This window comes from Cupressus sempervirens, chromosome 1 (genome assembly GCF_028749045.1).
Source record: "Cupressus sempervirens isolate cs-2001-9-10 chromosome 1, ASM2874904v1, whole genome shotgun sequence".
Taxonomy (NCBI): Eukaryota; Viridiplantae; Streptophyta; class Pinopsida; order Cupressales; family Cupressaceae; genus Cupressus; species Cupressus sempervirens.
The window spans coordinates 491,676,119-491,686,298 of NC_143118.1; the positions used below are offsets into that span (position 1 = coordinate 491,676,119).

Here is a 10,180-nt window from a genome sequence, read left to right on the forward strand (position 1 = left end):
GAGTGATCCATGTGCACACACAAGTCAACCAATAGAATATAAGTTGACTTGTCATATAAGACAAAAGTCACAAAGCCTTTTCTTTTAATTGCAAAATAGAAAAAGGACTTTATGTGTGCACTTTAAGTGGGTTAGAAGAATGGGGTCTTTTATTTAATTAAAAGGGGACATGTTCTTTTAATCAAATAATGAACTTAGGATAGCATAGTCAAACTATAGGTTATAATCAAATAAATTGATTATTAGCAATTTGGTCTAGGTAAATGATTGAATTAATTTAGCCAAAATGTTGAAAAGGGGGCTAATAGTCTAGATGACCATTTTTAGGTGATTACAGAAGCTACTTGACCTCATACTCATTTTTAATGTGGATTATTTCCTATTCTTTTGTGGCGGTGTTGTAAAAATGTTTTTTTTAGAAATCGATATATTTAACTAAAAGCTATTTTCTTTCTTTGGTAAATTATTTAGGTTCTTTAGCTAATTACATCATTAGCAACCTAGATTTTCTAAGAACAAAAGTTACTTCTACAGGAACGAATATAAATGTGTTAGGCTATCATTCAAAGTCTAAATATATAGAAAACCAATGTAAATTATAATTATAATTTGCTTTCCTTTTCTTATTATATAATAATATTTTGTTTCCTCAAAGAATATATAGTGATACTTTAGTATAACATAATTAAATTGTTTTTTAATTACTTAAGGAATTTTGTAATTGATTACACTCATATGTAGGTTTTAGTAGAGAAACAAGTGATCTAATCACTTAATTTCCCAATTCATGATCTATTCACATGGTGATTTACACATTCATTTTATCATTTTTTGAAAACAAGTATCATTTTTTTTATAAACTCTCATAATTAATCAAACCGCTTATTTAAGGATATTATTTTTCTATAACAAATTATTAAAATATTTTAAAAATAGAAATTGTCCAAGGCGCAATCTGTTAAGGAATTGTAAAGACATAAAATCCCTTACAATGTAGGTAATGAGATTTCTAATACTACCTGTCTCATTGACATCGTGGAAATGGCCTCATTGCACATTAGATGAAGGATGCCAAAGATAATGTTAGTTTGGGTGTAATATGGAATTGTCACAGTGGCACTCATCATCTCGGGCATGACCTTTTTGATAGGAACTCCCTTCAACTGATATAAAATAGTAAATGAATTCATTAGTGTAATTTGCAATTGACTAATATATTTTGTTTTTTATTGTTTTTTAGACTACTCAGTACTCTAAATTTTAATTTAGAATACGCATCCAACAAGGCAACTCTTGTTTTGTAAGTTAATTAAAATCCTCAATACATAAAATTCAATGTACAAATTTTCATTTTAGAGGCGAAGCTCATTTTAGGGCCAACACTTGACTGATAAAGGGCTTTAAAATGAATTGCTAGCCTCTTTAAATGTTGGAACATTTCATTACAAACTTTAATGACTCGTGCATTCACACAATTTTGACCAAGTAAAGACCTTTTAAAAAAAAAAAAATTATAATGTGAGCTTGCAAGTTTTTGGATTAAAATATGAACATATTTCTTCAGCCATGTATAGATTATACTCCATGTTCTATCATCATAATGAATGAGCAAATGAAGATAATTGAAATATGATTTTGAACATCAAAATAACCTTGAATTTGTCTAATGAATATAATAACCATTATAAATTCATTTTGATTATATTTACATATATAATTATTTTTTAATTACGGTACAAATATTACTATTATGTCTTAAATGGCATATCAGTTTTTCATTTAACAATACATTATATTGTTAATAATTGATTGTAAGACAAATATTTATTTCAGATTAAAAAACAGCAACAGTGACTCAACTCATCAAGCAAATTCCAAATAAAATCATATTTACCTAGAGACGATTAGGCAATAGGATCTCAAGTCAAGGTAACTGATAAGGTCATCATGTCGTGGTTTGTAATCCTGGAAGAAAAGTCTGCGGAAATCCTGGTGGAGTTATTTGATGAGGGACTCCAGAGTGGTGTCATGAAGGCGAAGTCTTAGCGGAAGCCTTTCTGTGTAGGGCGCCTTGAGACAGTGACAGAATCCAGTACGCAAATCCAGCAGCAAAGAGGCTTACAAACCATGCATTGTTATACAGAATTCCGAAAATGGGTGCAACTGCATTTAGTTTTAGCACGCCAATTGTCTGCAGAAAGCCTGGAACGACAGGTAGCATTCCAATCAGCAATGATAGCAATGCGGTGACGTTATACCCTTTGTAGTGCCAATACTTTGCAAGGGGACTGCCCGAGTATAGATCATTGATATCTAAATAGCAGTTTCTCAGAATGTAGTAGTCAACAAGAACAATGGCTCCAATCGGCCCCAGCAAAGTTGAGTAGCCAATCAACCAAGTATAAATGAAACTTTCACTGGATTGCAGCAACCTCCATGGCTGAAACAGGATTCCCATAACAGCTGTCAACAATGCACCCCTTCTGAAAGTAAACCAAGAGGGGCTGAGATTCACCAAGGCATTGGCAGGGGCCACCACATTAGCAGCAATGTTTGTTGTCAGTGTGGCCAAGCCAATTCCAAATATGGATAGAGAAATTGGCACCACACCTCCTATTCGCCCAAGAACATCTATTGGATTCGAGATTACTTGCCCAAATATTTTCTCTGTCGAGGAAGTCACCGCCAGCCCTAAAAATGTGAAAGCTCCCATAAAAATAGGGAGTCCCACCTGCCCAACTATCTGATCTGATTGGCTATTCGCGTACCTTGTAAAATCTGACATGCACAAATAGGGCTGGAAAATGAGTACTTATCATCAGGAGACTGCAACAATTACCAGAAAACAGATATACAACGGATGCAACTTTTAACCTGGAAATTGTTTTTAAGTTTAGAAGCAACAAATGGCTTAGGTATTTTATATTTAGATCCATAGGTAGATGAGAGATGATAAACAAACAATAACATTCGACCTTGATGCTGCATACAATGAGTTTTGGATGGTACATCTGCTTTCGATAGCTGAATGTCAGGCCCCGGAGGTTAGTCTAGACTCTAGGCTAATCAAGATACCCGATTTCTAGCCCAGTTTGGTATGTTATGGGCAGTCTCCACGATGTGAGGCATTGCATAAGCTGTTAATGCAATAGTCTCCCAAGAGCCTCATCTCTGCAGGTCTGGCAAGAGAACTTTCCCTACCCCATTGAGCATATGCCCAAAAGTACTGGAAGAAGGTCTAAGTTGGGAAACTAATTCAATAGAAGTTCATGAGAATAGCTCAGAGTAAGAGGTTGTAAGACTGAATTCTCATTAACTGTTGAAACCATACAGGAAAAGAAGATAATTAGTGTTTTCCTTGGGGATAGTTATTGTCTATGAAATGATTTATGATAGTTACTAGAGAAACCTGTTGCAGACTGTAAAAGGTCAACGCTAGTTCACAACTTCAATGAATGAGAATCTACCTGGCTGATTGACTGCCTAATTTATTGCAGTTACAAAGTGAAAAAATAGGATGTGGCTGGGCAGAATCTAGGTTAAGGTTGGTCGAATCTATGCCCTTAGACATGGCATTTAAGGCAGCAAATTTTGTTTTGGTCCCTCGAATGAGTATATGAGAACACATATGGAAAAATGAGCAAGAGAAGCATCAAAATTTTCAGGATCTTGGCATTCCATTGTGTGAAAAAGAAAGGTACGGAGAAAAGTGGGCTTACCAGGTATGTTGATAGCCACAGTAGACCAGAAGCTGATGTTGGCAGTGAGAGAAGGGAAAAACACGGACCAGAATTTGCCTCCCTGTGAACCCCCCTTTCCAAATAGAGAAGCCATGGAAAGCATAGAGCCAAAGCCGCCGGCATTGAGATAGGCCCACAAGAGCAGGGCTGCCGAGAGTGTGATGAGGATTGGAGCGGAGTACTTCTCCAGCTTCCTGATGCTCTCCATTCCATTCCATATAAATAACATCTGAAGAAGCCAGAAGAGCAAGAAGCACCCAAATTCAGGAGCGGTGGTACCAAGCCAGGGAATGGGGTGGGGCGTGAAGGAGGAGGAGGAGAAGGAGCCTTTGAGGAGGAGGAAGATGGCCTGACCCCCAATCCAGGTCTCAATTCCATACCAACCGCATCCAACGAGGCCCCTGAGAATGGTGGGCACATGGGCTCCCCTGATACCGAAAGAAGCCCGGCAGAAAACCGGAAAGGGGATTCCATACTTGGTGCCAGGGTGCCCCATGAGAACGAGAGGAAAGAGGAGGAGCAGATTTCCCGCCATGACAGTTGCAATACCCTGCCACCAAGACATTCCCATGTCAACGAGGCTGCCTGCCATGTAATAAGAGGGCACACCCACCACCATACCAATCCACAGGCTCGCCATCTCCCACCCAGAGAAGCTCCTCTCCTCCACACTTGTCGGCCTCAAATCTTCATTTATCAGCCCCTCATCGGGATCCAATGGCGCTGCAACACATATTGGCCCTAAAAATCCATGTGACACAGTTAAGGACTCTTTTTTTCTGAGAATGGGCGTACCCAACTTCGCATGGTACGGAAACCCATCTTCAGAATCACGCATAAATCTCAATTGTTTTGCACTACCAGTAGATCTCAATCTCACTCTCAGCTGCCTCTGCCGCCAATGCGTTTGCTTGATAGGAGTTACTCTGGCAAACAAAGAGGGGGCTTCAAGGCATTCCATCATCATAACCAGCTTTAACTTCTAATTGCACTGCATCCAAATTGCTAAGCTTCTGTCCACTAATATAATTAATGGCTGTGAATCATGCTCAGATGCAGATTCACCAAGATTCACCAGTCGTAAAATAAAATATTAGCCAACGATTCTTTCCTTCACTATAATCCAAGTGCCCCGATTTCGACGAGGGCTACATTGGGAATGATACATTCTTGTAATCCTATTTTTTGACCAAATGATTTTATTTTATTTTATTTCTGCATGTATATATTTTGACCCATTCATTTAACATTAAAATGCGTTAGACTTATTATTATCGAGTGTGATCTCATCATTTAATTGTCTATGACCATTTTTTAGGTTGCGAGATTGACTTTATGATGGTAAACTTGACCGGAGATCAACCTCTATGTATGCCTGCACATTTTGCAAAATTCTGTGTTATTTATGTATGCATTTACATTTTTGTAATATGAAGTGCTCTTTCTTAGTAATTAAAGATAATCATTTATAAATCATGTTTCCTCTTCTTCATATAAGGAGGAAATATATGTTCACTTTTTTCAAAATGTTATTTCGAAATTTTAAATTATTCTTAAATTTTTTATAACAATTTATTTGTGTTGGTAAACAGATTTGCCACTGTGACAATTATTTCTGAAACTGACCTTGTTCGCCCTTTGAACAATGAGAACTATGCCAATAGTTGGAGAGATTGAAACTGATCATCACTAGATTACAATCTTCCTGTGCATTTGAGAGGGGTAGCTCCCTCATAAGATAATTTTTTTATTTTTCAAGATAAATGAATTAAAACTTAAAGGTTAGAAAGAAAGCTACTGACGACGAATGCACCAAACGACTTCACAACTTTTTTGAATAACTTAAACTGCTAATAAGAACAATCAAGAACTACACTTGAAGGCTAGCATTAGCTCAGTGATGATTCGATCATTCACTACCATCTACACCACACCATTAAAACATTAATTAAAACCTGAATCAACACCCAAACAGTTCATAGTTTGAAGAAAAGAGAATACTCAATGCACATTTCTTTATTTCCTTGCACCGAGAACATAAGAAGAAACTGATTACAAAGACAACCACTGTGCATACTTTCCAAAAATTGTCTTATCATTGGAAACATAAGTGTTCCCTTATTTCAAAATCCAAAAAGTCCCTTATTACATTGAGGTTCATAGATTTATAACTGTTCTAGAGTAACTAACCTTTCGGGTTTGTAACTACCCCAAAAGTTAGAGTTTAGATATTTGAAATGCATATTACAACCAACTCTAACCTTTTTACAAATCCAAGGTAAAAAATTTAACTTATGAGTTACAAGTGACATGTCTAGAACTTTAAATATGCAATTTTAAAGATAAACACATGATTGGTTTTGTTGACTTAGCCTTCTATCTTCATCTACCTCTTCTTCATTTGTTGTCAATTCACCACCTGAATAATTAAATGTCTACTGTATGCACCCAAAAATGGTCGCCTAGACTATGGGCCTCCATTATTCAATTTATCAATTTATCAAATTTTCTGAATCAATGGTTTGTAATATATTCAAATCAATTTCCTTGATCAAATTCGATTTATTTCATTTCTAAGATTGATCATTTTATTCCAAGTCTTATTTAATTAAAAGAAAATCTTCTCTTTTAATTAAATAAAATAAAATCCCCATTTAATTAAAAGAAAACCTCTCTTTTAATTAAACAGTTCATCCACATTTAATTAATTGAGAGAAAAACCTCTCTTTTAATTTAATTAAATATCTTCTATTTAATTAAAAAGAACTTGCTCCCTTTTAATTAAATAAAAATCCCACTTAAATATCTCTTTTGATGAAAAAAGGAAATAAAATAAATTCTTTTTATTTAATTTCTCTACACTTAAAAATGTGATCTAAGTGGGATTTATCTTTCCACTTTCTCCTCAACCACTCCTCTTTTCTAATTGGTGGAATCTTGTCTCACATGGATCACCACTTTCTTCTCAACCACTCCTCTTTTCTCATTGGTGGAATTTTGTCTCACATGGATCAAGCTCTATTATCCCATATTGGTTGTGAGAAGCCTCTCACCTCCATAATTTCCTTTATAAGGGAGAGCCCTCTCCTCATGTTAGACACCCATGATTATGCTATCGTTATGCTGCAGGTTTGAAGACCAATTTTTGAAGGAGTTTGAATACAAAAGCCTTTTGTGGAGAACTTCTATTTTCTTGTCTTTTTCTCTATTGCACCCATCATGGGCTTTTAGCTTAGATCTTGCATTTATAGATTAGATTTTGCTTTCATAGATTAGATCTTATTTTCATGCATATTTGAAGATCATGGAGACTAGCATTCTTGCTTTTCCTTTTTGAATCTCTCATCTCATGGTGTACTTGCATGGGCACAAAAATAGGTCAAACTGAGGGCCTCCATTGCAAACCCTTGCACTCTATGAGTAGAGAGCTACGGATCGATTTGTGAGGGCTCATTCTTGAGTTTTCTTACATGTAATGATTCATAGAAGTGTGACAACATTTTAGCACACATTTTTGGCACATACATTTGCCCCTCTTTGACTAATGTGTGATCGATTCGGGAACACATGTTAGCTTTGGTTTCTTAGATGTGTGAGTCTTTAGGACACCTCGCAAATGGTGTTTTTCAACACCCATTGACATCGAGTGTTTTTCAACACTTATTGGTTTGGTCTTACCCAGTATCATCATGTGATCTTACCTCCTGCAAGCATTTGATCCTTGTCCTCAGAACTCAGTATCAGTTAACACACTTAAATTTTTAAATGCAACACTTAATGCTTGACTTATGTCATGATTTTTTTTTCTCTGTGTACTAACTGTTATTGATTTTTGTTGAGTATCTTTGTCTGATAAGTCTCTCCATGATGCATTGCTAGAAGACTTGGGGCATGAGACATGTTTTTATTTTTATTTTTTTTCTTGTGGGTGTGGTCTTAAACTCTAGAGTGTCTTTTGTTGTCCCCTTGAAACACTTAGGAGATTTGAGACATCATCCTTGATTGTTTTTGCACAACCATTCTTATAGTCATCTTGGCATCTATGCCTTGATGCGAGCATAGTTTTTCTATATTAAATTGGGTAAGCTAACATCGAAGTCATCTTGACCTTTATGTCTTTGATGCTTATGTTAGAATCTTTCCACATTTAAATCCAATATAAATCGCATTCATATCTTCATAGTTGCATTTGTAACTAGTGATGATTGTGTGATTTTTCGATGTCCGTTAATAATGGCCCAATAATGAAAATAAGTTCTTTTACATTCTCTAATGAATGATGAACACAAAATTCTATGTTACAGTTGCTCTTTTGCAAGTACACCATTGCATTTCATGTAGCTTACATTATTAGACTTCATGTTAGTTTGCATTTTTAGGCTACATTATGAGTTTGAGAGGGTTCTCCTTTCATCTTTATTGTGGACATTTAATCAATTGTGGTCACATTTTGATCTTCATTTCCTTATTTTCTTTCGTGATCTCAATCGAAATTTCTATCTTAAACAGTTGATTGATTTTTGGAGCATTTTCTTTTCTTATTTCTATTTCTTTTCATATCTTTCAAACTTCTATCTTCCATTTTCTTTTTCCCCACTTCTTTTCTTCTAAATCACCTTTGCTACATAATATTTCATGCTTGATGATCTACCTTGGTTCTATGATTCTTATATCTTTCATCTTAAAAATCAAGAACCTTATCTTTTGTTCGATTTGATCAAATTTATCAATTTGTTGTTTCTCCTCTATCTCATTTTGATTTCGATCACGAGGGGGCAGTAATTATCAATTTCAATCCTTGATTCAGTTTTATCAATTTTATACTCGACTTTTTCAAGTTAAAATTTATTTGTATTCTTTGTCCTGATGTGTTCCCGAGTCGACCACACATCTGGGTTGTTTTGTGATCCCAAATTGACCTCACACTTCAATTTCTTTCTTTGACTACATGTGTTCCCGAATCGATCACACATTAGTCAAAGAGGGGCAAATGTATGCACCCAAAAATGGTCGCCTAGACTATGGACCTCCATTATTCAATTTATCAATTTATCAAATTTTTTGAATCAATGGTTTGTAATATATTCAAATCAATTTCTTTGATCAAATTCGATTTATTTCATTTCTAAGATTGATCATTTTATTCCAAGTCTTATTTAATTAAAAGAAAATCTTCTCTTTTAATTAAATAAAATAAAATCTCCATTTAATTAAAAGAAAACCTCTCTTTTAATTAAATAGTTCATCCACATTTAATTAATTAAGAGAAAAACCTCTCTTTTAATTTAATTAAATATCTTCTATTTAATTAAAAAGAACTTGCTCCCTTTTAATTAAATAAAAATCCCACTTAAATATCTCTTTTGATGAAAAAATAAAATAAAAAAAATTCTTTTTATTTAATTTCTCTACACTTAAAAATGTGATCTAAGTGGGATTTATCTTTCCACTTTCTCCTCAACCACTCCTCTTTTCTAATTGGTGGAATCTTGTCTCACATGGATCACCACTTTCTTCTCAACCACTCCTCTTTTCTCATTGGTGGAATTTTGTCTCACATGGATCAAGCTCTATTATATCATATTGGTTGTGAGAAGCCTCTCACCTCCATAATTTCCTTTATAAGGGAGAGCCCTCTCCTCATGTTAGACACCCATGATTATGCTATCGTTATGCTGCAGGTTTGAAGACCAATTTTTGAAGGAGTTTGAATACAAAAGCTTTTTGTGGAGAACTTCTATTTTCTTGTCTTTTTCTCTCTTGCACCCATCATGGGCTTTTAGCTTAGATCTTGCATTTATAGATTAGATCTTATTTTCATGCATATTTGAAGATCATGAAGACTAGCATTCTTGCTTTTCCTTTTTGAATCTCTCATCTCATAGTGTACTTGCACGAGCACAAAAATAGGTCAAACTGAGGGCCTCCATTGCAAACCCTTGCACTCTATGAGTAGAGAGCTATGGATCGATTTGTGAGGGCTCATTCTTGAGTTTTCTTACATGTAATGATTCATAGAAGTGTGACAACATTTTAGCACACATCTACGAGGTAGTCATGTTTGCAAAATGAGTGTGGCTTCTTTCCTCTATCCCTGAGTAACCTTGATGGCCAAATCATCTTTCATTGAGAATTTCATCTCACCATAGCACACACATCAATCTTGAATGATTTTGGGTTATTTGAAAGTTTGAAAACTTAAGGTGATGATTACATTTCATAGCTTTCTAGACCATTTAAGCTTGATACATGGGGATTTCTACTGATGAGATCAACCTCTTAGAAATCATAGCCAACACTCTCTCCTTAGATTATGAAGGATCCTAATTATGTTTGAAGAGTTGGAGGAATGTCTCTGCTTTACATCCATTGGATACAATCATAATGTGTATAATCTTGATCATTGTTTTTTTCAGCTTTCATGGGCATGGGGAATATTT

At 35.1% G+C, this 10,180-nt stretch overlaps 1 protein-coding gene across 1 annotated transcript; it reads right to left on the reverse strand.

The window, feature by feature from the left end:
* Positions 1–1,805: 1,805 nt before the first annotated feature.
* Positions 1,806–4,901, reverse strand: NCS1 (permease, cytosine/purines, uracil, thiamine, allantoin family protein). Its single transcript, XM_089828851.1, has 2 exons — positions 3,720–4,901; positions 1,806–2,778 (listed from the first exon to the last, which is right to left on the reverse strand). Exons 1-2 carry the CDS (start codon positions 4,705–4,707, stop codon positions 2,027–2,029), a joined length of 1,740 nt encoding a protein of 579 aa, XP_089684977.1. The 5' UTR covers positions 4,708–4,901; the 3' UTR covers positions 1,806–2,026.
* Positions 4,902–10,180: the final 5,279 nt, after the last annotated feature.

Bases quoted from the DNA above. Each gene is read 5' to 3' on its own strand.
- NCS1 (XM_089828851.1), bottom strand. From the start codon at position 4,707: ATGATGATGGAATGCCTTGAAGCCCCCTCTTTGTTTGCCAGAGTAACT. The intron at 2,779-3,719 runs GTAAGCCCACTT...TGTGCATGTCAG, and splicing joins TGTGGCTATCAACATACCTG to ATTTTACAAGGTACGCGAAT.